This window comes from Diabrotica virgifera, chromosome 10 (genome assembly GCF_917563875.1).
Source record: "Diabrotica virgifera virgifera chromosome 10, PGI_DIABVI_V3a".
NCBI lineage: Eukaryota > Metazoa > Arthropoda > Insecta > Coleoptera > Chrysomelidae > Diabrotica > Diabrotica virgifera.
In genome coordinates, this window is record NC_065452.1 from 48,309,624 (window position 1) to 48,337,480 (window position 27,857).

The following is a 27,857-nucleotide window of genomic DNA, read 5'->3' on the forward strand; positions in this document are numbered from 1 at the left end:
ACAAAATTAAAATCATTACCATAACTTTAAAAAACAACGAAGATATAAAAAATAACGCAGTTTTCGAATAGGAAAAACTTCTAACAAGACTAAAAGTACTACAATAAAACTTAGATGATTTTGGATGGAAATACTACAGATAAAGGTAGAAACATACTGTTCAATGATTTATTACAGTTTTTACTCAAACTACAAAGTATACAGGGTGAGTCATGAGGAACTGTACATACTCCTACCTCGTATATAGGCTCCTATGGGGAATAACAAATGACCATTAAAAAGTGTCTGCTCCCATTGTTTAATAATATACAGGGTGAGTTTCGCATTTTGACAGAAATTTGTATTCGTCATAATTTTTGAACGGTCAGATCGATGTGTCTCTTATTTTGGCCAATCGGTACACTATTACCACCTAATCAACTCATTTATACAAACTAGAAAAAAATCAGGTCCGGCTTTAAAAAATTAGTTCGATTGGGTCTTAGAAAAAATTTCACCCTGTGTACGCTTTTTGAAAACTCTAATATGAATTTTAGAAATTAGACAAATAGGCAATTAAAATGGCATATTTATTTTTTCCCCACACGATTACTTAATTTTTTATAAAGAAATCAAATTTGACTATGAATTAAAAGTTTGGTAAAGTGAACCATATAGGTATTTAAAAAAATTAACTTTTATTACAAAAATTTATTTCTTTTAAACAAATATTTAATTTATATTACCACCCAATCAACTGATTCACTGAAACTAGAAAAAAATCAGGCCCGGCTTTAAAAAATTAGTTCGTTTGGGTCTTGGAAAAATTTTTACAATGTATACGCTTTTTGAGAAATCCAATATTAATTTTACAAATTAGAGAAACGGGTAATTAAAATGGTTTATTTATTTTTTTCCCACACGATTACTTAATTTTTTATAAAAAAAATCAAATTTGACTATGAATAAATAAAAGTTTGGTAAAGTGAACCATAGATATAAAAAATTTAAGTTTTATTACAAAAATTCATTTTTTGAACAAATATTTAATTTATGTTACCACCCAATCAACTGATTTATTCAAACTAGAAAAAAATCAGGCCCGGATTTAAAAAATTAGTTCGTTTTGGTCTTAGAAAAAATTTCACCCTGTATACGCTTTTTGAAAACTCTAATATGAATTTTACAAATAAGACAAATAGTCAATTAAAATGGCATATTTATTTTTTTCCACACACGATTACTTAATATTTTATAAAAAAATCAAATTTGACTATGAATTAAAAGTTTGGTAAAGTGAACCATATATTTAAAAAAATTAACTTTTATTACAAAAATTAATTTTTTTAAACAAATATTTAATTTCTACTACCACCCAATCAACTGATTTATTCAAACTAGAAAAAAATCAGGCCCGGCTTTAAAAAAATAGTTCGTTTGGGTCTTAGAAAAAATTTTACCCTGTATACGCTTTTTGAGAACTCTAATATTAATTTTACAAATTAGAGAGGCAGGTAATTAAAATGGCATATTTATTTTTTTTCCCACACGATTACTTATTTTTTTTACAAAAAAATCAAATTTGACTATGAATTAATTAAAAGTTTGGTAAAGTGAACCATAGATTTAAAAAAAATTAACTTTTATTACAAAAATTCATTTTTTTGAACAAATATTTAATTTACGTTACCACCCAATCAACTGATTTATTCGAACTAGAAAAAAATCAGGCCCGGATTTAAAAAATTAGTTCGTTTTGGTCTTAGAAAAAATTTCACCCTGTATACGCTTTTTGAAAACTCTAATATGAATTTAACAAATTAGACAAATAGGCAATTACAATGGCATATTTATTTTTTTCCACACACGATTGCTTAATTTTTTATTAAAAAATCAAATTTGGCAAAATCGGTATTTTAACCTAAAAATTAAAAAAAAAAAATGAAATCACGGTTTAACTCGCTACCACTCTTATCATTGTGAAGACTATGAAAATTGTGGTAGACTTCCAGTCTTTTTCTCGTAAAACTTATGAATTTTTAAAAATAAAAAGCGCAGATTCGTGAGTTGCAAAGTTAAATCGCAAAAATTAAGTGAAAAAATTTAAAATTTATCTATTTGATCACGTCTATGTCAAACTATAAAGTCCAAAGAGAAGTGTTATGGGGAGTTTAAGATCTAGACGTGTTATAGAAAAAAAAATGGTGAAACTTTTAATTTTAAGAAAAACGTTGTTTAATTTTTTATTTTTATGGAAAAATTGCGATTTTAACAAATTTGATTTTTTAATAAAAAATTAAGTAATCGTGTGGGGAAAAAATAAATATGCCATTTTAATCACCTATTTGTCTAATTTGTAAAATTCATATTAGAGTTTTCAAAAACCGTATACAGGGTGAATTTTTTTCTAAGACCCAAACGAACTAATTTTTTAAAGCCGGACCTGATTTTTTTCTAGTTTTAATAAATCAGTTAATTGGGTAATAACATAAATTAAATATTTGTTTAAAAAACATTAATTTTTGTAATAAAATTAATTTTTTTAAATCTATCGTTCACTTTACCAAATTTTTAATTCACAGTAAAATTAAATTTTTTTATAAAAAATTAAGTAATCGTATGGGGAAAAAAAATAAATATGCCATTTTAATTGTCTATTTGTTTAATTTGTAAAATTCATATTAGAGTTTTCAAAAAGCGTATACAGGGTGAAATTTTCTGTAAGACGCAGACGAACTAATTTTTTAAAGCCGGATCTGATTTTTTTCTAGTTTAAATAAATCAGTTGATTAGGTGGTAATAGTGTAACGATTGACCAAAATAAGAGACACATCGATCTGACCGATCAAGAATTATGACGAATACAAATTTCTGCCAAAATGCGAAACTCGCCCTGTATATTATTAAACAATGGGAGCAGACACTTTTTAATGGTCATTTGTTATTCCCCATTGTGACCTCTATACGAGGTAGGAGTATGTACAGTTTCTCATGACTCACCCTGTATAAACAAAATAATTCAGATCACCTAAAAAGAGCCCTAAAGGCAGATCCTAGAAAAAAATATTCAAGACTTGATACGAAGACAATTGAAAATGGTAGTAAGGAATTCGATGGAAAATTAGCTAGGATAGCTAGGATATAGCACATTATCTTTTGTGAGGTTGGATTGTAGGACTGTGTAGGTACTGTGGAACACACAAATTAACCCTACCACTGAGCAGTATTGGATGGAAAAAGTTACAGTATTTCCTTATTTTTTACAAAAATGTACACATAAGCATTTACTCACCTTAGAATCAGTGCATGATTGTGGACAAATACAGTGTCCTTCCGATGTTCCGTCGTTTTCACATTCTGAGTAAAAATCGCACTTTTTACTCTCGCAACCATCTGGAAAGTAAAACACAAAATCAGGTACCTATTTACAAAAAGCCTAAACAGGGTTAAGTTTATTGAAGTATATATGTTACAGTTCAAGTTGATTCTCAGTTAGAGTTGACTTTTCCTAGTTCGAGTCAACTCCAACTGAAACGAGCAGTAAAAGTTGATTTGAAAAATTTAAATCAACTTTTACTAGTTGAAGTTGACTCTTCCTAACCCTTTTTAGTAAAAGTAGATTATACAATTTATACGAGTATAATCTCACGTGCATTTTTGATGAGTGTGCGTCTCTTTGTTTTGACCGTTTCAACTACTTATTAGTCCAGGCTGTAACGTCGGCCCCGTTAGGTAAATTATTCTGATTCGATTTTTTTGCACAAACTTACTCAAATAAATACATCCTTATAACAAATACACAGTGTCAGGCGGTACCGCGGTCGAAAAATTGTTTAACCAATTTTTGTTAACCAAATTTACAAAAATAATTTACATGATAGCAGTACATGAAGGGTTTAAAGCAGCGATACTCAAACTTTTTTTTCTCTGAGCCACATACTAGCTATTGCCATAGCTTGCGGGCCGCAATCTAGGTGAAGTAGTATACAGGGAGTTTCATTGCGAAACGAAAATACTTAAATGGTGAATAGAGGTCACTGAAACGTTTCTAGATATACTACATTTATTGCTCCATCGATTTTTATAACAAGTAGAACCACCTTGTATATTTTTTTGATATTTTCTACACAATTGTCTCATTTAGAATCCAAACCAAAAAACTAAAAATCCAGATACTGATTAAAAAAATTATACTTAAATTCATTGTGACCTTGAAACAGCACCCTGTATATTGATATTTTCAAAATTCGTTTTCACGCTTGAAAAGAGCACAAAAAACTGAGTTTATAGTTTCGGTTTCATTTTTTGCGCGGAAAACTTAATGACTTTAATTTTGAAATGAAATATATGGAAATTCTTAAGAACTCTCATATTAAAAAGCAGGTGTTTAAATCACTTTTAATAATAAATTATTAAAGTTAATGAATAAATACTTATTTTTTAAATAATCAAAACAGTGGGTGGTCAAATTATTAGGGACAGTAAAACAATTTTTAATTTTTTGAGTTTTTTAGCAATTGGCTTTATGGCTTGCACTAATTTTTTTGTATAAAAGGGAAAGTCATTAAGGGCACAAAACCAATGAGCTTTGTTAGTAAAACCATATATTTTTTGTTGTTAAAAATCATTTTTAACAAAAAATCACTAGTTTTAGTATTTAGTGCTGCCACTCTTTGCTGCAATTACAGCTTCTATGCGTCATGGCATGTTCTGAATACCAGCTTTATTTTTTAAGTTTGGATTATGATGCCATTCTTTAATAAGGGCTTCAATCTCAAAGGGATAAAGGGCATCTCCAAGGCGATGTCAGAAAGAAATTTAAGAGAAGACTTTCACAATAGAAAGGAGTGGCTATTGGGAACGAAATGGCGTAGAACGCTATAAAACCGGTTTAGAATATAAAAATACAAAAATATATGTAGAATCCCTAATAATTTGGCCACCCACTGTATCTACTACATTGGAACGACCCACTTCGACACTGGAACGACAAAAATCCAGGTTCAGATTAATAAAAAAATATAAAATAATTATGACCTTGAAACAAAACATTGAAATTTTCAAAACCCGGTTTGGACGTTTGAAAAGAGCACAAAAAACTAAGTTTAATGGTTCACCCACATTTTTTGCGCAGATAATTTAATGCCATTAATTTTAAAATTATGTCGAAATTTTTAAGAACTCCCGAACTCCGAGAACTCTTTCGATATAATTTCAAAATTAATGTCATTAAATTGTCTGCGCAAAAAAATGAAGCGGGGAAATTAAACTTAGTTTTTTGTGCTCTTTTCAAATTCGTAAACGGATTTTGAAAATTTTAATATACAGGGTATTGTTTCAAGGTCACAATTACGATTTTATATAATTTTTTGTTAATGCGGACCTGGATTTTTCTTGTGATTACTAAATGTATCGTTCCAATGTAATAAATAAGTGTTGGTTATTTTTAAAATGGGTATTTGTTCAGAGTTCTTAAAAATTTCAATATAAGCGCACAAACAGCCTCAAACACATCAGTACACTATCAAATAATTCGACAAACACTTGAAATCTGAAAAATAATTTGATCGTTTAGAGGGCTCTTTATTTAGCGTTCGGGCCGCATAAAAAACTCTCGAGGGCCGCATGCGGCCCGCGGGCCGCTGGTTGAGTATCACTGGTTTAAAGTGTGCCTGAAGTAATAATGTATTTTAAATGGGACTTATTTTCGCACTGTTTTTAGCACACTTTCTTATAATCAAATATCCTTAACTTTCGCCTTGTCATAGTGATGACATATGGGCAATAAATTACAAAAAAAGTTTTGACAGTTCTGTGGTTTGACAGAAATTTGAGTTTTTAAATGCCAAAGTTCTAAAACATTGTAAAATAAGAATGTATTCCGGTGACGAAGAGTTGCAGTTTTTTATTTGTTTTTTGGTAGATAAAATATTGTATGAAACTGTGCGTGAAGTACTTTTTGCGCACTTAGGCGATGTATAGCACTTGGCCCGCTGGTGCTCTAAACATCGCGTGCGTACGCAAAAAGCATACTTCACGAACTGTTTTATAAATAACTAAGTATTTCACTCCGGACAATTTTTTTTTAGATTAAATTGATCATTCGGAGCAAAAAAGTTCTGTTGTCATTTTTCTCTAAAATTGATAGCTTTCGAGTTATACGCGATTTAAAATTTGAAAAATGCGAAATGACCATTTTTAAGGCTTAATAACTCGATTAAAAACTATTATTATGAAAGTCAGAAGGCCACCTAATCAAAGTTTAAAGCCTCCCCTACAAGATCCTGAAGAAATTTTTGTCATTATTTTATTACTAAGCTGTTATTTTTAATTATGAACAATGAGCGCTAAAAGCGTATTGAGACGACCGTCAATGTGAGTGCGAGAAAGATCCTCCATTCCGACCGTCCAATGGTGCATCTCAGTCGCACTCACATTGACAGCCGCAGCCGCCTCAATATGCTCCTAGCGCTCATTGTTAATAATTAAAAATAACAGTTTAGTAATACAATAATGACAAATATTTCTTCAGTACCTTGTAGGGGGGTCGTTAAAATTTGATTTGGTGACTTTCATAATAATAATTTTTAACTGAGTTATTAAGCCTTGAAAATGGCCATTTTCGCATTTTTCAAATTTTAAATCGCGTATAACTCGAGAACAATAAATTTTACAGAAAAATCACAAAAGACCTCTTTTGCCCCGAATGACCCAAATGATGTAAAAAAAAGTCCGAAGTGAATTTTTTTTTGTAAATTTGTTTAAAGAAATTGTTTAAACAATTTTTCGATTACGGTACCACCTGACACCCTGTGGATTCGTTACAAGGACCTCTTTTTGAGTAAGTTTGTGCACAAGAATCGAACTGGAATAATTTATCTAACGGGGGCGACGATACAGCCTGGACTATAAATATCACGATTTGAACATAATATACAGTAACATTTAATTTCTAGAATCGGTTGTTTGTGTGAATTAACTTTTACTAAATGGCATTGGGAAGAGTATACTTTAACTAGTTGGAGTCTACTTTTACTAGTAAATGTTGAATAAAAATCTTCATTTTATATTTATAATCAACTTTTACTAAAACCAGCCGTTTGAGTCGACTCGAACTAGGAAAAGTCAACTCCAACTGGATAATCAACTTGAACTGTACACATATTTTCCGAAATTTAATACATAATGTGTCCGAAAAAAATATTGTTTTTTAATAAGTTTATAAAAAATTTGTAGTAATCTTTTATTTTTCGAATAAATGAAGTTATATGTGGTTATCTCAATGAGAAATATACCAGGTGCACAATTAATCCAAAAATATAACTAATATTAAGGTATGACTGAACAATTATCAATATCAATTCTCTGATCTTAATATACTAAAGGAAACTCTATGGTGTCTTCTTATTTTATAGGTGAAACTAGCAACCGGTGTATTTTCTCAAAAAACTGATAGTGTGTAAACTTATTTGTTAAAATCAACGAAGTACTTTCGCCATGACACACGCCGTCTTCAGAGCTTCGTTTTATAGGTTATAAATGCCTCACAAAAGACTAGAACATAAATATATGAGTCGGCTTTTATGAGGCATTTATAACGTATAAGACGAAGCTCTGAAGATGGCATGTGCCATGCCGAAAGTACTTCGCTGGTTTTAACAAATAATTTTACACACTATCAGTTTTTGAGAAAATACACCTGTGGCCAGTTTGACCTATATTTTAGAAGTATGTTTAAGTCATACAGTCTTCTTAAATTCTTCTTATTTTATCTAATAACTTAAACTATTGCACCTAACTTAATACTTTGCTTTGTTTTTACACTAAAATTGTACTGTAAGGTAGCTAGAGGTAGGTTCTTTTCAGCCTTATGTAGTCAAGAGAGAATAACGACAAATCTATACGTTACTGAGTCTAAAAGTTTACATTAACAATATAAAATAGTCTAAACAATATAAAATAAACTTTTCACTTTGGACTGTCCTGACGACCAGGTCATATTAGCTGAGGACGAGGATGACGTAAGATATAAGCTCAGAAAGTTACAGCAAGAGTATACCTATCGTTGCATGTTTGTTTCCAGATACGCTTTTTCTTCAAGAGTAGGTTCAAACTTTTTCAGATCTGTTAATTTACTTATTAATGTTCATTAACTTTTTTAAACACTTTTATTTAGTTCAATCGTTTGCGTCAAATCTTTAGACGTTATTTTGACTGCCTTTTCTTCAATGGAAATGAATGAAATTTTGCAGACATATGGATTAGCGGGAACAATACACGAACAGTTGATCAAAATTTTGTTTTATGTTTATGAATTGTTTAAATAAAAAAAAAAAAACGATTTTAATGGAAAATGCTTAAATTCTCTTGTTTTTTACAATGTAGAAACTTGAAACTTTTACAGATTGTAGCTAATTATATGAACTATACATAATTTCACTTTTTACGTTATTTGTTTACGTTATGCTTCATATATATAAACAATAACGTTTCGAATTTATCCAGTTTATGTCCGATTTCTATCCAGTATTCAGCGAAAAAACGTTTTGGCACCGCAGAGGGACGAATGCTGCCCTTAGTATTGTCGTGGGCTTCGACTGTCCATAAAACGCAAGGTTCGACTGTTGACTACGCTGCGCTGTCGTGAACTTGGGCCCAAAAGTGTTTGCGTAAGGACAGGCTTAAAAGCCTGCATAGAGCCTGCAAAGCTTACGTTTCATTGAGCCGAGTGCGATCATTAAGGTACGTATCCATACAAGGGTGAACCCCGCTTGGTGTAGCTGCTCAAATGGATACAGCATGCGCTCCCTTACATATAAACCGCAAACCGGTTGAAACGAAGAGTGTACGCGCCAAGCGACGATCACCGACGTATCCACTAAGTAAGTGGAGCTACTACACCCAGCGAGGTTTACCCTTGTATGGATACGTACCTTTAGACGGCTTGCGCATCGAAGAACTGCATTGCGAGAAATTAACAGCGTCTACACCGTGCAATAGTAAAGTATGACAAGAGATGGAAATACTGCGAAAACTGTAATAGTCGTAAATAATGATTTTGATTTAAGAAATGTATGAAGAAATTACAGAAAATGTACGATGTATGTATCAAAAGAAATAAATTCAAAAAAGGTATCTGTCATATACCTACATCCTTTTTTTTAAACATGACGATATATTTTATTGTTTGAAAAGTGTAAGACTAAGAAGTAAAAAATAAAACAATATAAATTTTTTTTAAGAAACGCTTTTATTTAGTTATGAGTGACTAAAAGTTAAAATATAAAAAAATCAACTAAAAAGCAAAAAATAAAAAAATTAAACTCGACGGATTATTCGAAAAGAACGTCCGTTAAAAAAATGAAAAAATCTGACACATTCGTTAAAGAAAAGCGTGGGGAGCGGATTCATCGAATAAACGGTTTTCGCCCCACGCTTCTCTTTAACGAATGTGTCAGATTTTTTTATTTTTTTAACGAACGTTCTTTTCGAATAACCCGTCCAGTTTAATTTTTTTTATTTTTTGCTTTTCAGTTGATTTTTTTATATTTTAACTTTTAGTCACTCGTAACTAAATATGTAAAAGCGTTTCTTAAAAAAAAATTTTTTTATATTGTTTTATTTTTTTTTTCGATGATGCCGTCATTCATAATAAGAATAGTATCCCTACATGTTGGTTAATTGGTCGACTTACTTGTTGATGAACGCTTGGACCTGGAAGGCGACATCAATGCAAAAACTGGAATTATTCGAATTGCGGGTGTATACAAGAATTCTAAAAATATCGTGGACAGAACAAGTCACAGTCAAAAAGGTTCTGGGAAGAATTAATAAAGAATGGAAATCTTACATACAATAGGCGAGCGACAGCAACCCTTAAAATTACGTTATACCGACCACGAAAATCAACTTTAAGGTAAATGACCAATTTTGTTCATTCTTTGTTTTTGAGGTCGCTGAATTCGAATATGAAGCTTATTTTTTTTTCTAAAATTGGTGGAACAAGTTCAAAAATCAAATTTTAGGCAAAAATGCGAAAAATCAATTTTGATCTTCTTGTTCTTCGTGCGACTAGGATTACTCTTGTTTGTCTGCCTCTTATTCTGTTTCAGTTGTTGTTGACTGTACATTGTCTTTCCACCTTTTCGGCGGCCTTCCAACGGATCTTCTGCTATACGGCTTGTTGTTTTTTTACAGATGTTCGCTAATCTATCTGGCTCCATTAGGTTCACATGTTCGTTCCAGTTTTTCTTTCTTGTTTTTATCCACCTGTTAATATTTTGAATTATTTTGCATCATCCTCGTATACTTCTGTTGCTTTGTCTGTCTCTTAATGATATGCCCGCTATTGATCTTAATACTGTCATTTCGATATTGTTGATTTGTCATTTCGTCTTTCTTCTATCGGTCCTTGTCTCCGCTGCATATGTTAGGATTGGTCTTACTGTTGTCTTGTATACTTTTATTTTGCTTTCCGTGCTCAGATATTTGTTTCTCCATATGGTTTATCCGAGGCAACCACTTACTCTTGCCGCTTTTGTTGCTTGTGTTGTGGTCTCTGTTCTTATATTCCTGTCACTAGTGATCTCTACTCCTAGGTAATTGATGATTTTTTGATGTTCAATTTTGATGATTTTTCAAATTTACCTCGCTCTATCTGTGGTCGCTGTAAATATTTCCTTTTGAAAATTTTACTGTACCATCTTTGAAGTACTTAGATAAAAAAGAGATTTGTCTAAAATTTTTATGCAAATTAAAAGATGAGTTGTTAATTTTTAAACAGTTTGTCGTCAGATTTCGTTAGTTTCAGGTTTACTTAAAAAAGTTGAGCGACAGACTTTTAGTTTATAATTTTAACCAACAAAGAAATAAAATATAATTTATGAAAAAGTTTTCTGGAAAACTTTAAGTCAAAATATCCAATAGGAAAAAAGTTATATGACTTTATAGACGAGCGGCACACCCCAAAAACCGCTTATTTCTCGAAATACTGACCACGGTGTGGTAAATGGCTAATTTTAGTCATACTTTATGTTTTTGATGATGTTGAAAATGAAAATTAGCTTTATTTTGAATTTTACGTGAGGGAACATTGTCAAAATCGCAATTTTACCCTAAAAAATAAAAAAAAATGAAATTACGTTTTTTTGCGTTTAACTCGCTACAACTCTGTTCTATTTTAATATTTTTTTCTGAAATTTTTATAGTAGGTATATATTTCTCACCTTTCAGAAAATAATTAGACCTTTCTTCAATCTTGCTGCATCTTTCTGTCTTTATTGTAATAAAAGGTATGAATTGTTTAAAGTAAAAGGTGCATATATTCCTGAATTAAGTGACAAAATTTGAAATTTAGCTTTTTAATCAAGTTTATGTTTAAATATAGAGTACAAAGAACAAAACTTTTTAGAGAAAAAAAAAATGGTGCAACTTATAATTTTAAGAAAAACGTGATTTCATTTTTTTTATTTTTAGGGTAAAATTGCTATTTTGACAATGTTGCCACATCTAAAATTCAAATTAAACCTCATTTTCGTTTTCAGCACCATCAAAAACATAAAATAAGATAAAAATTAGCCATTCACCATAACGTGGTCAGTATCTCGAGAAATAAGCGTTTTTTTAAAAATTATAAACTAAGAAGTTTGTCACCGAACTTTTTTAAGTAAACATGAAACTAACGAAATCTTACGAACAAAATGTTTAAAAAATAACAACTTCTCTATTAATTTCTTTATACGTCTCAGATAACTCTTATTGTTATCTAAATTCTTCATAAAAGATAACATAGTAAAATTTTCAAAAGGAAATATTTACAGTCATCAAATATACAGCGAGTTAAATATGAAAAATCATCAAAATTGATTTTTCGCATTTTTGCATAAAATTTGACTTTTAAACATGTACCACCAATTATAGATAAAAATAAACTTCATATTCGGATTCAGCGACCTCGATAACATAAAGAATGACCACAATTTTCCATTCACCTATCATGGTCGCTTTTTCTATTTCTAAGCCTCAAATGAGGCGCTAAGAGCAACCCACAATCCACAATTTTTCCAAAACGCTTTAATTACATATAAATGATTACTTATTTAAGTATTTTCAGATGCAGAATGGCTCAAGCATTGTTTATTTGAGCCCCTCTGCATCCCAAAATACTTAAATAAGGGATAACTTTAATGTAATTAAAGCGTTTTGGTAAAATTGTGGATTGTGGATTAGGCTACTGTTGCTCTGAGTAGGGATGGCGGTTTTTTACAGAACACCGGTTTTCGGTTATACCGGATTTTTTGCTTACGGTTTAACCTGGCGGTTATAACCGGCCAAAAAAAACCGGTTTTTCCAAAAACCGGTTTTCAGTTTTTTAATCCAATAGGTTACAATGCACTTTAGTGCAATATCTACAATGCACTTTAGTTTGCGATACTCCACTCGACTCGATATCAGTATGATCAAAATTAGTATATATTAATATCGAACATACATCAATATCAATATAAATAAAACACAATTTTTAATAAAATCATTTTATTCTATTAATTATTATATTTATTTATTATTTTATTATTAGTATATATTTATTGATTATTATTAAATATAATATAGCGTAAGATTAATATATATACATATTGCAATAATATACAATTTAATCCAACCATTTCAACTTATAAAAAATTTCCCAGACTCTTTCAAATAAGATTTAAAAAAACATAATATCAACATAAATATTTTCCTTAAACATAAATTGGATAATGCAGTTTATCTTTTATTTTTACTACGATCAAAAAAAATGTATCGTGTATTTCTTTTAACACGTTTGTATATTTGTATAATAGGTATTTACATTTTAACTCATTTAATACTTCCTGTATGGGTGTATCGATTTGAAAACGTAGAGAAATCTTTGGAGATTCGTATTCATAATCGGAATTCGATATTCATAGTCAGAACATTATTTTTGGTAATCAGAAAAACTCATTCACCCACTTTCAATATCAAGAGACAAGTGTGAAAAATAGATGATGTTTGCGTCTACTTCAACCAGATCACTTCTTATGTAAATATTATGATTACAAATACCTTTTCAACGAAATATTATAATAAAACTTAATTGTTTCTAGCTGATGTGAGTTTGTACTTTCAGTTTGCTTCTGTATTTATAAAATAAAATTTGAATTATGGTTTTGTTTGGAATAATTACTTGAGAATAATAATTATGATTGGGATCCGAAATAATACCTAACGTAATCCTAATCACCGTAAAAACCTAATAACTGGTTTTTTACTTTAAAAATAAAAAACCGGTTATAACCGGGACAAGAAAACAACTGGTAAAACCGGTTATTGCGAAGTAAAAAACCGGTTTTAGGTTAAAACCGGTAGGTTTTTCCCATCCCTAGCTCTGAGTGCCTCAAATTAGGGGTGTACCGTTCGCCTACAATCACGACAAGAAAATTGGAATATTTCTGACCATATTGGTATATTTTATGAAGAGAGATACAACTTGCTCCAACTGATTATGCAGGAACAGATCCAAGGAAAAAGAAGTATATGGAGAGGTAGCATATCATGGCTGCGCAACCTCAGAGAATGATATGAATGTACATCAAATCAACTTTTCAGAGCAGCCGCCTCTAAAGTCCAAATAGCTATGATGATTGCCGACCTCCATCACGGAGATGGCACTTGAAGAAGAAAAATACAGACTAAGAGCTTACTCTACGGTGCCTTCTAATTCAATCTAGTAACTATCGAAACTAACTTAAATATTTTATTTTGCTTTGAAATTAATCCCAGTGTACGACACCATCTTCTCTTATATTCAGAATTTTTTTGAAAACAATTTCCGAATTGGAAATCGGAACGTCAGAGCAAATGTCAACTGTAATTCTCGTTAAAGCCATTGTCGTTTAATGTCACATAGAATAATGACCAAGTTTTACTTTGTGCCTCTTTTTCGTATCAAATCGCTCTTAAAAACTGCACATATTTATGTTTTTGAGTGTATAGAAGTTTCGAGTGCCTGGTTGCTACATATTGTTTATTTAATCACAGCAGCGATTACAATCAACTTTTTAAATTGCGCATTCAATTTTAGTTGCTTGCTTTTGACTTTTTCCATTTGTTGTTTCGGTATTAATTAGGATATTTTGCTTTATTGGTTTCGCTATTTTTAAATACATAACTTTTATGAATAAAGTCATTTAAATCGACACCGACGTGATGGTCTCGTTTCTTTGATTCTGTTTTTTAAAAAATCATCATCATCAATGGCGTTACAGCTCTTTATGAGTCAAAGCCTTCTTCAGAACAATCCTCCATTCGGCCCTGTCTCTGGCAACTCTTCTCCATGCTCTAATCCAATAGATTTTAAATCATTTTATAAGTTGTCTTGATACCTAAGTCTCGGTCTTCTTCTTGCTCGTTGTCCTATGAGCCCTCTTCGATCAAAAACTTTTCTGACTATGGCATCTTTCTCTGGCCTGATTACATGAAATATCCGTCGAAAGCGCGCCACCTACATGAATTTTACAACGTAAAGTTCTCCAAAACTTCTATACAACTCAAAGTTGTAACGCCTGAGCCACAAACCTTGTTCTTTTATCCCTTCATTTCTTCTTAGGATTTTTTGCTCAAAAAGTTTGAGAAGTTCTTGGTCATTCTGTGTAAGTCACCGAGTTTCTGAACCAGATGTTAGCACTGGTCTTATTACTATTTGGTGTATAGTCAATTTTATTTTTCTAGGTATTTTTGAGGCTTCTGTCTTCTTAAGCCATACTAACACTTACTGGCGAGCACTATTCTACTTTTAATTGCTTCACTGACATTGTTATCTTTAGTTAGCAGCGAGCCTAAGTAAATGAATGTGTCGACACCTTCCAGTTCTAGGTCATCAATTATTATTCTTGTAGGTGTCAGCTTGCTTGACCTAGTACAACACATATACAGTACTTATAGCCCAAAATAAACAGTACTGAACTTTTACTATATTGTGAACTTGAACAGTACTAATTATTTTATTGTCTTAAAAAATACATATTATTATATGTTATAAATGTGCTCCTCCTCGCTCAAGACAGACTTCATACCGATGTTCCAAGTTTCTCGTCATGTTATGGAATAAGGGTTGTCTCAGGTTCACTAAGCAGGCTCTGACGGCACAAAAACGGCAGTTTTAGACACGCCTCAAATGTATACGTCTGGAGATATGAGGTCTGGAGAATGTGAAGGATAAGGCAAGTCAGTAAATCGTAAAATGAATCTGCTTGGAAAATATCCCTGAAGAAATTGACGAACTGTAGAAAAGTATGGTTAGTTGTCCCATCCTGCAATATTTGATATTATCTGCTGATTCCGTATGAGCGAAATTAATGCTCCACCAGAAACATTTTTTTCTCTGTATTAACACCATTTTTAACAATTGGGCCTTACTACTTAATTGTTTAAGGATTACCTGACAGGTCTATACTAATTAGTTTGGGTTGGTTTGGGTATGACAGCGCCCATAAAGAGATACCTATGCTTTAGTTTCAGTACTGTTTATTGCGGGCTATACTGTATTTGGTCTTTTGAACATTTATATTTAGTTCCATTCTCTGTGCAGATGCTCTTAATGACTGAAATGTTTCAGTCAGAGATTTTTTGGACCTTCCTACGATGTCTATATCATCTGCGTATCCGACAATTTGTATTGATTTGTTAAAGATAGTACCATCATCATCATCATCATTCTCTTTGCCTTATCATTATGCGGGGTCGGCTTCCCTAATTGCATTTCTCCACACAATTCTATCCTGGGTCATATCAATATTAATCCCCTTTACCAACATGTCCTGCCTAATCGTTCCCCCCACGTCTTCTTTGGTCTTCCTCTCCTACTCCTTCCAGGAATCTGCACTTCAGCTACTCTTCGTATTGGATGATTAACGTCTCGACGTTGAACATGACCAAACCATCTCAACCTATGCTCTCTCATTTTGGCATCAATTGGTGCCACACCTAGACTTCCCCTAATATACTCATTTTTAATTTTATCCTTTCTTGTCACTCCACTCATCCATTTAAGCATTCTCATATTTGCCACATGCATTCGTTGTTCCTCTTTCTTTTTCACTGCCCAACATTCAGTTCTGTACATCATAGCCGGTCTTATGGCTGTTTTATAGAATTTTCCTTTCAGCTTCATTGGAACTTTTCTGTCACACAACACACCACTCGCTTCCTTCTACTTCATCCATCCAGCCCTAATTCTACTGCATGCATCTCCATCTATTTCTCCATTACTCTGTAATACCGATTCCAGATACTTAAAACTATTGCTTTTTACAATCAGTTCACCATCCAAAGAAACCATTTTATTTGTAGTAACTCCATCTTTAAATGAACATTCCCAATACTCTGTCTTTGTCCTACTAAGTTTTAAACCTTTTTCCTCCAGAGCTCGTGTCCACTGTTCCAGTTTTTGTTCTAAGTCTCTTTCACTATTTCCTACTAACACGACATCAACAGCATACATTAAACACCATGGAATGTTACCCTGTAGTTTCGCTGTTATCTGGTCCAAAATTAATGAGAATAAATACGGACTATGCACCGAGCCTTTGTGCAATCCTACTTTCACATGAAATTTATCAGTCTCTCCCGCACCTGTCCTAGCACTAGTCGTTACTCGCTCATACATATCCCTCACAATCTTTACATATGCACCAGGAACTCCTTTCTTATTGAGTGCCCACCACACAATCTCTCGAGGGACTCTATCATATGCTTTCTCAAGATTTTTTTTGTTAAATGTCATTTTGTTAAAGATAGTACCATTCGTATTAATCTGGGCCTCTCGAATTATTTTTTCTAATGCCAGGTTAAATAAGAGACAAGACAGTCCATCACCCTATCTTAGTCTATTTTTGCAATGGAAGGGTCTTGAGAAATCGATTTGGATTTTTACCATGCTCTCTGCTCCTGTGATTGTAAGTTCAGTTCATTGGACAAGATGACGCGGTATTTGAAATTCTACCATACCAAGTAGAAGTTTACGTCTATTAACTGAATCGTATGTGGCTTTGAAGTCCACGAATATGTGGTGTGTATTGACGCCGAACTGTAGGGTTTTTTCTAGGATCTGCTTCACTGTAAATATCTGGTCCGTTGTGGATTTATTAGGACGGAAACTGCACTAATATCCTCCCACTATATGTTCGGCGTAGGTAGAGATCTCTTTTCTACAATACATTGGACAACACTTCATATGCCATATCGAGTATTCCGAACCAGGGGCTTTATTATTTTTCAGTGTTAAGATGGCTTCTCTAATTTCTTCTTCGGTGGAGAGTAGCTGCCGAAGACAGACCAAGAGCTTGCTCTATCGTGTCTTCTAATTTACTCTAATAACTATCGCAACTAATTTGATATTTTACTCTGCTTTAACATTAATCTAAGTATACGACAGTCCATCTGAGATTTAGAATATTTTTTTCAACAATTTTCGAATTAAAAAAATGTCGATTGTAATTCTCGTTAAACCATTGTCGTTTAATCTCACATAAAATAATGACCAAGTTTTACTTCGTGCCTATTTTTCGTATAAAATCGCTCTTAAAAAATGCACATATTTATGTTTTTGAGTATATAGAAGTTTCGAGTGGCTGGTTGCTACATATTGTTTATTTAATCACAGCAGCGATTACAATCAACTTTTTAAATTGCGCATTCAATTTTAGTTGTTTGCTTTTGACTTTTTCCATTTGTTGTTTTGGTATTAATTAGGATATTTTGCTTTAGTGGTTCCGCTATTTTTAAATACAGAGCTTTTATGAATAAAGTCGTTTCAATCGACGTGATGGTCTCGTTTCTTTGATTCCGTTTTTTAAAAAATGCAACAACATATTTCCTTTATCGGGAAATAAACACAAAGGCATAAATAGGAAATACACATGAAGTTTACTCGTTTGATAAATTTCGAAAATCGAAATCAATTGATTTAAACGTTAATCATTTTAAAAGACAATATGAATTCATAATATTTAATACACACAATTTTTTAAGTATGTATTATGTTTATAATAATATGGGATTTAGTCACAATTCTTACTGGTGTAATGAAAATTCCATATTTAATTAACTAAACTTACGTGCATAGAAATCGGCCCACTTAAAAATTTGGTAATTTTTGATGTCTCATATTTCCTAAACCTGTTGGTCGATTTAAGTGATTTTTTAAACATGTTATAGCCTGATTCTTTAAAATTACCACTGTAGTAATATTGTTGTGAAACAGGTAAATTTTCATTGTATACCGGGTGTACCAATCAAACTGTTTTCATTCAGTTGTTATACTTTCTACCAATATTCCAAGTTTTTTTTATATACCAGTATAAACGGATTCTGTAAGAACCTCCACCATTTTTTAATATTATGCATGGGTTCATAATTTTCTTGAAAAAAAATAAAGTTTATTTTATTTGGAGCAGTATTTTGTTCTACAGCAGCGTGAAGACTGCTGTAAACTGTAGAATATTAAAGGTGATCTGAAAAAGGAAGGGGTTTGTTTGAGCTATTGTATGATAGTGTATGTTCAGAAAGAAATATTGAATAAATAATTACAGGGTATAGGCGTGTAGGCACTTACATTGAGAAATTATTAAAATAAATAAATAAATAAATAAATAAATAAATAAATAAATAAATAAATAAATAAATAAATAAATGAAAAAAGTAAATAAATAAATAAATAAATAAATAAATAAATAAATAAATATATAAATATTTATATATTTATTTATTTTAATAATTTCTCAATGTAAGTGCCTACACCCTGTAATTCTTTATTCAATATTTCTTTCTGAACATACACTATCATACAATAGCTCAAACAAACCCCTTCCTTTTTCAGATCACCTTTAATATTCTACAGTTTTTCAACCAATTTTTATTTTGACAATCTTTTTATCTATCTTTTTTATCTAATTAATTTCTTATAATCCTCTACATTTCATAGATTTCCAAGTGTTAAGCACCTACAATGATACAAAATAAATGACATCCCGTAGTCCTGTGACTGGGAACAATACAAACTTGAATATTTATTCCTATTTGTCATTCTCCTTACTTCGACCTCTGCCCATATCTCAAAACACCTAAGAGCAAAGACCTTCACAATCGTACAAGTGTTTACAATAAGTCTATTTACACCTTAGCTGCATTTATGAACATTCCCACCCGAACGTTGTATTTCTCATAACTAGAGCTCGGGAAATATGCAAAATGCATAATAAGTGCATATTTGCATATTTTGGATAAATTTTGTAAGTGCATATGCATTTATTAAAATTGCATATTTTTAGACTTTTTTGCATTTTTTTGCATAGATGCATTTTAAAGAGAAATGAGAAGTCTCAGATCTAAACAATAAATCTGAAAATTGTTCTGGAACCACTTTCTGGTAATATCCTTAATATCTGCCTTTTACAATTTATAAGGCGACAAATAAAGGATACGAAGGAGACTCTACAATATACAGTCACATTTTGTTAGTGAAAACATTTTGTTATTGTTAAGTAATGCTGAGCCATATGACCAAGCGTGAAAAACATTTAAAAATATTTTTTCAAATTTGTTACTTGTCTAGAGCACGCTTCTGCTACAAATAGAGTAGCAGGAGGCTACACATTGTAAGGATAGAATTTGCAATGGTCAATACCCTTCTATCAAAAATAAAAATATAATATTTTTAAAAGCCCTTCTGCGAGTATATGTGAATAAAGATCGTTTACCTAATGTGCCTTTACCACCTGAACCTGTGACCAGAATGGAACCTGTGACCACCTGAACTAGATGGAGAACATGGTTAAATTCTGTAAATTTCATAACCGATATTCTGAGGGAATTAGAGACGTCATTTGTAGTTTCGATGTACATAGACGTAACTCAGGTGCTATGAAAAATGTGTGAATGTTTTAAAAAAACCGTTATTGACACATATCCAAACCAGTTTTCTAAATATTGCGTAGCCAATTATTAAATTAGAAAAGCGAAACATTTATTTAGACCAAAGTATTGAAATTATCAATTCATTAAATGAAATAATTAAACACCTTGGTGAAACTAACAAAGTGTATCAAAAATTCTGCACGGTGTTAAAGAAAAATGAGGAATATCACAAAATAATCAAAAAAAAATTATTAAGATAAGGGAATGTGAAGATAATTTAATTTTATAGGTATTAAAACAATTAAACAATATTTTAAGTTTGCTTCTTTAACTTCATGTGAAGTAGAAAGAAGTTTTTCCGTGTATGCTTATACAATTACAATCAGATATACCTACAGCCGTTTTTCTGTAAAAAATTTAGAAAAACGTTTATTAATGTACAGTTTTAATAAATTTCAATAATAAATAATAAAGAATGATGATAAATACACTCGCGATCACAAAAATCGGGTCACTCGATGAATTATACACGTTTGAGGTCTCGAATTTCCTAAGCCTGTTGTTCGATTTGAGTGTTTTTTTTAGTATGTTATAGCCTTATTATTTAAGAATATAATATTGTTGCTAGACAGGTAAATGTCATTTTATACCGGGTGTAACAATCATACTGTGTTTTTTCCTTAAAGTTTAGAACACTCGGTGGAATATTATAGCATAGATAAAATATTGAAATTAAAACTCAGTTGTAGCCTTAGGCTTTCTTATTTTATTTTTTGATTCATTTGCTTATGTTGGATAATAAAAAAGTTAGGTAATTTAACAGCTAGCCATGTTCTTCATCAATTAAGGGTGTTTCTAAATAAGTGCGACAAACTTTAAGGGGTAGTTAAGCATGAAAAAATAATGACCGTTTGCTTTATAAAGATATACCCGCAAATGCTTCGTTTTCGAGATATGGGATGTTGAGTTTTTTCTTACAAACTGACGATTTATTTGTTGCTCTAAAACCGGTTGAGATATGAAATGAAATTTGGTAGCTTTTAATCGGTAGTTATTGCGCATTTTTTGACATACAAATAAGAATTTTATATTCACCATTGGCGTGCATACGGGTATAAACATTTTAGATACATCCCGTATGCACGCCAATGGTGAATATAAAATTCGTATTTGTATGTCAAAAAATGAGCATTAACTACCTCTTAAAACCTACCAAATTTCATTTGCATATCTCAACCGGTTTTACAGCAACAAATAAATCGTCAGTTTGTAAGAAAAAATTCAACATCCCATATCTCGGAAATGAAGCATTTGCTGGCATATCTTTATAAAGAAAACGGTCATTAATTTTTCATGCAGAATTACCCCTTAAAGGTTGTCGCACTTATTTAGAAACACCGTGTATTGATGAAGAACATGGCTAGTTGTTAAAGAACCCAACTTTTTTATTATTCAACATAAGCAAGTGAATCAAAAAAGAAAATGTTAAGAAAGCCTAAGGCTACAATTGAGCTTTAATTTCAATATTTTTTCTATGCTATAATATTCCACAGAGTGTTCTGAACTTTAAGGAAAAAACACAGTATGATTGTTACACCCGGTCTAAAATGACATTTACCTGTCTAGCAACAATATTATTACGTTGATATTCTTAAATAATAATGCTATAACGTACTAAAAAAATCACTCAAATCGGACAACAGGTTTAGGAAATTTGAGACCTCAAACGTGTATAATTCATCGAGTGACCCGATTTTTATGATCGCGAGTGTATAAAGAATCAATTAATATAATGGTGTAGGTTATAAAAATTTTAATAAATATTTTTTATGACTTTAACATAAAATAAATATTATTTTTTTTTTAGATTAAATGCCTCGACAGTCCATTGGCACCAAATAAATAATAAAATACCTTCAAAACAAGGATTACCGTGTTGTTTATTTATATGCATTAAATTCATAAAAGTATATTTAAGTGCATATTTCAACTGTTTTTTGGGCATATTTGCATGCATATTTTAGGGTTTTTTAAGTGCATATTTCCCGAGCTCTACTCATAACTAATACATCTGTCTCTGTTTCACAACACACATCTGCCTTCAGGATCCATTCCAATTTACTGTGTTTTGACCTACGTAGCATGTTCGCTTGCCCAGTCCCTCACCTAGCTATCCTATTAGCATAAGTTGGACGTTTAAACATGTCATCGATGAACTTACAAAGCATCCCTTGTAACGGCATCATTTAACTACTTGTAACGCCGACCTGAAGATGATCTGAATAGTGTAGAGATCGAAACCGGTCGTCGAAGTATTATTAAATGATTGTGAGTAAGTCTGTGTTTCTTTACTTCATTTAACAATAAAAAGTATTGAAACAAGATATATATGGCAGAACTACTACAACTACCAACAATGTAATTGAATCATCCACATTGTTCAACCGAATTGAATGGTGTATTTCCGCCTTAAGACAAATTCATATTGATATCAAAGGAGAATATGTAGCGGTATAACATACCGCATGCCAAAGTCTACATCCTGAGACATCCACGTCAGCAGTTAAGGGTTCAATTCAATAAAAATATTCCAAAAATTTAATAATACACTAAGCACAAAATTAACGCACCACTTTAAAAATGAGACATTTTTGATGTCTCGTATTTCCTAAACTTGTCCGATTTCAGTGATTTTTTATTGCATTATAGCATTAATCTTCAAGAATATCGATGTAGTAATATTATTGCTAAACAGGTAAGTGTCATTGTCATCATCATCATCATCATCATCATCATCATCATCATCATCATCATCATCATCTTGGTGCTACAGCCCTTAGAGAGCCTCGACCTTCTCAAGCTTTCTACGCCATTCTGTTCTGTCCCTTACTTGCATTTTCCAGTTGCCGACTCCGATCTTCTCGGCATCTTGTGTTACCCCGTCCATCCACCTCAGCTTTGGTCTACCCCGTCTTCTCATTCCCACGGGTTGCGCTGTTAGAATCTTTTTTATCGTGTTCGATTCAGGGCTCGGGCTACATGTGCTGCCCACTGCAGGCAGTTTCGCTTAATTATAGTGATAATATCTTTTCCACCAAACGTATGCTTGTAGATATTCTGCAGTTCAAAGTTATATCTACGTCTCCATATTCCGTTCTCACAGACCGCTCCGAATATCTTACGTAGCACCTTTCTTTCAAAAATCGATAGAGCGGATTCATCTGTTTTAGTTAGTGTCCATGCCTCTGATCCATATGTGAGAATGGGGACTATCAATGTTCTATACAGCCTTATACGAGTTTTTTGAGACAGAGGTTTGTTAGCTAAGTACTTTGATAGACTATGATAACACCTGTTTGCAATTATTATTCGTCTTTTTTATTTCCCCTGATGTGTTATTATTGGAGTTAACCGATGTCCCTAGAAATATGAACTCTTTGACCGCTTAGAAGTTTTGGTCATTGATGATTAGATCTGGGTCAACATTTCCAGCTCTTGTGTTTGTGTCGCCATGAATTTTGTTTTATTTCGATTTATATGTAACCCCATTCGTTCTGCTGCTGCTACTAGCTCGGTTAGGATTTCCGCAGTTCTCGCTCTCGTTCTTGTTATAATGTCCACGTCGTCTGCATATGCTAGAATTTGGACAGATCTATTGAATATTGTTCCCCTGCTATCTATATTAGCGTCTCGTACGACTTTTTCTAATGCTACATTAAAAAGTTGACACGCCAGCGCATCTCCCTGCCTTAACCCCCTATGTATTTCAAATGGGGTTGACGAGTCGTTTTGAATTTGTACTGCTAATATCATCTTCACCATTGTCACTTTTATCATACATATGAGTTTTTTGGAATTCCTAACTCATTAATAGCGTTGTAGAGACTTGGTCTTAAGACACTGTCATATGCAGCTTTTAAATCAACAAAAATATGGTACATATCTATGTTAAACTCTTGCGCTTTTTCCAGGATATTTCGTAGTGTAAAGATCTGGTTAATGGTTGAACGTCCACGCCTGAATCCTGCCTGATATTCTCCTAGACCCGGTATACAATGACACTTTATCCTAAAGTGTCATTGTATACCGGGTGTAACAATAATAGTGTGTTTTTTCCTCAAAGTTTGGAACATCCTGTGGAATGCTCTAACGTAAATAAAATATTGAAATTAAAACTCAGCTTTGGCTATCTTAACATTTTTCTTTTTGATTAATTCGCTTATGTTGCATAATAAATAAAAAATACGAAAAAAAATTTTTTAGGAAACGCTTTTCTTTAGTTCCGAGTGACTAAAATTAAGAATATTAAAAATCAACTAAAAAGCAAAAAATAAAAAAAAAAATTGAAAAAATCCAACACATTCGTCAAAGAAAAGCGTGGCGCGTCTTCATCGAATAAACGGTTTTCGCCCCACGCTTTCCTTTAACGAATGTGTTGGATTTTTTCAATTTTTTTTTATTTTTTGCTTTTTAGTTGATTTTTAATATTCTTAATTTTAGTCACTCGGAACTAAAGAAAAGCGTTTTCTGAAAATTTTTTTTACATATTTTTTTATTTTTTACTTTTTAGTCTTACACTTTTCAAACATTAAAATATATCGTCATGTTTATTAAAATATGTATATTAAACATATGATGTACAAACATGAAAAGTAGTCGAAATCGGCAAAAAATTTGAAACTTCATTGTTTATTTATGAAGCATAACGTAAACAATTAACGTAAAACGTGAAATTATGTATAGTTTATATAATTAGCTACAATCTGTGAAAATTTCAAGTTTCTTCATTGTAAAAAGCAAGAGAATTTAAGCCTTTTCCGTTAAAATCGTTTTTTTATTTAAACAATTAATAAACCGGTGGTTTTTCTAAGACGATAAAAACACGAGTTTTTTTAATTCGAGTTTTGGTTGAAGTTTTGTTTCGTATCGTATTGAAATTTGACACGAATAAGCGCCGATTTTTATGTAAACAAATATATGAGCGTTTAAAATTTGAAACTTTATTGTTTATTTGTGAAGCATAACGTAAACAATTAACGTAAAAAGTGAAATTATGTATAGTTCATATCACTAGCTACAATCGGTAAAAATTTCAAATTTCTACCTTGTAAAAAACAAGAGAATTTAAGCATTTTCCATTAAAATCGTTTTTTTTTATTTAAACAATTAATAAACATAAACAAATTTTTTTATTGACTATACGTGTATTGTTCCCACGAATGCATATGTCTACAAATTTTCATTCATTTGCATTGAAGAAAAGGCTGTCAAATGAACCTCTAAAAATTTGACGCAAACTATTGAACTAAAGAAAAGTGTTTAAAAAGTTAGTTACTTTAACAACTAGAAATGTTATTCATCAATACAAGGTGTTTCTAAATAAGTGCGACAAACATTAAGGGATAATTTTGCATGAAAAAATAATGACCGCTTGCTTTATAAACATATGTCCGCAAATGCTTTGTTTCCGAGATACGGGATGTTGAATTTTTTCTTACAAACTGACGATTTATTTATTGCTCTAAAACTGGTTGAGATATGCAATTGAAATTTGGTAGGTTTAAAGAAGTAGTTATTGCGCATTTTTTGACATGCAATTAAAAATTTTATATTCAAAAATTGACGTGCATACGGGTATAAACATTTTAGATACATCCCGTATGCACGCCAATGATGAATATAAAACTATTAATTGTATGTAAAAAAATGCGCAATAACTACCTCTTCAAACCTACCAAATTTCATTTGAAGATCGCAACAGGTTTTAGAGATCGCAACTATTAATTGTATGTAAAAAAATGCGCAATAACTACCTCTTCAAACCTACCAAATTTCATTTGAAGATCGCAACAGGTTTTAGAGTAATAAATAAATCGTCAGTTTGTAAGAAAAACTTCAACATCCCGTATCTCGGAAACGAAGTATTTGTGAACATATATTTATAAAGCAAATGGTCATTATATTTTCATGCAGAATTACCCCTTAAAGTTTGTCGCACTTATTTAGAAACACCCTGTATTGATGAATAACATGGCATGGTTAAAGTACCTTTAACAACTTTAAAAGTTGTTAACTTTTTCCTTATCCCACATAAGCGAATAGATCAAAAAGCAAAATGTTAAGAAAGCCTAAAGCTATATTTGGGTTTTAATTTTAATATTTTATATACGCTAGAATATTCCACAGGGTATTCCAAACCTTGAGGAAAAAACACATTATCATTTGTTACACCCGGTATACAATGAGAATTTACCTGTCTAGCAACAATATTATTACAACGATATTGTTCAAGAATAAGGCTATAACATATCACAAATATCACTTAAATCGGACAACAGGTCTAGGCTAGGAAATACAAGACATCAAATATGTCCCATTTTTAAGGTGGTGCGTTAATTTTGATGCTTAGTGTATTTTATGTTCAGTAAAAATAAGTAAATAACCCTAAATAATGAAAGAATAAAAGGAAAACTTACTGCAAGGTCCACGATACAGCACAGTAATATTCCTCCGGTGTTTACATGCTTCTAGTCTAAGCTTGCACTCATTACTGTAAGAAATTCCATCGGAACCACAAATTGGTTCGAATTCTGCAGGGCACTCCGGACATTCACAATGTGCCGTTCCGGCCCTCTCTATACAAGTACCTCCAAATTGACATTCGTGCTCGCTGCAAGGACCATTCTCGCCGCATATTCCTGTGGGATAAATACATGGCTATATAAGCTATTCAAATATCGTGTTTCATCTTTCTTCTCAAGTCAACACACAAGTCATTATATAGTTTAATGGTAGAATTTCCGCGTTATATTTATAAAAGAGATGTGGGTAAAAGAATATTGAGACTAACAACATTTTTTATATGCTTATGTTTAAATTTACGCATTTTTGATAGTTTTTGTGAAACAAAAATAATCTATAATAAAACTATCGAATACAATCGACCATTCGTTTTGGCTTTTGTAGATTTCCATAAAGACTTTGACACGGTAGAAATTTACAAATTCCTGGAACCACTACAAGCATGCCGCATTGTAGGCGAGGCAACGAAGCATTAAACCTAGGAATTTTGTGCATTCGATTCGAGAGAGGCAATTTTGTGAACTAAATTGATCTTCGGCAAAAATTTTTGTGCATGAGAAAATGCAGTTTCATAGTGTATCTCAAAGAGATGGAAAATGAAAAAGTTAGAACTCAGGAAATATTGAAGGAAATGAGTACAATTTTTATACTTGGGGGTTTTGGAAGCGGCTGAACACGAATTTCACGACGGCGATGGTCTCCTAGGTACCTGGTGCCCAGGGTGGAACTCATCGCCTAGGACGATCGAATAATTCGCGCGACGATCGAATAATTCTCGAAATGAAGATTGGATCGAAAAACTGAAAAATACGGGTTCAATATTTTTTTAAAATCTATGGAATGACACTAAACACGACCCCCACTCCACCCCCTGGAGGTGGGGTAGGGATAAGTTTAAAATCTTTAATGGAAACCCCCTTTGTTATTGCAGATTTGAATTGTTTACGCAAAAATAAGCAAATTTTATTCGAGACATTTTTTCGAATTGTGGATCGCTGGCGCTATAATCGGAAAAAACGATTTATCGTGATACCATAGGTAATTATAGAAACGGTCTAATATCTCGAGAAATACACTTCCAAATAAAAGACCAAAAAATACGTGTTTAATATTTTTCAAGAACCTACCGAATATCATCAAACACGACCCTCCACTCCACCCCCTGTGGGGTGGGGTGGGGAGTAACTTTAAAATCAAATAGGAATCCCCATGTTTTATTGCAGATTTGAATTTGCATCTATCCATAATTCAAAAAAATGTCTCGAATAAAAGTTACTTCTTTTTACATACGAAATCCAAATCTGCAATAAAAAATGGGGGCTCCCCCCCTCCAGAGGGTGGAGTGGATGGAGAGTCGTGTT

The 27,857-nt window shown here is 31.9% G+C and overlaps 1 protein-coding gene across 1 annotated transcript in view; it reads right to left on the reverse strand.

The window, feature by feature from the left end:
* Positions 1–27,857, reverse strand: part of LOC114330735 (agrin-like) — a 245,440-nt gene that overhangs the window by 197,587 nt on the left and 19,996 nt on the right. The window contains exons 4-5 of the mRNA XM_050662959.1: positions 26,391–26,612; positions 3,272–3,372 (exon numbers count right to left, since the gene is read on the reverse strand). Coding sequence (XP_050518916.1) covers positions 3,272–3,372; positions 26,391–26,612 — 323 coding nt within the window. The remainder of the gene's footprint in view (positions 1–3,271; positions 3,373–26,390; positions 26,613–27,857) is intronic.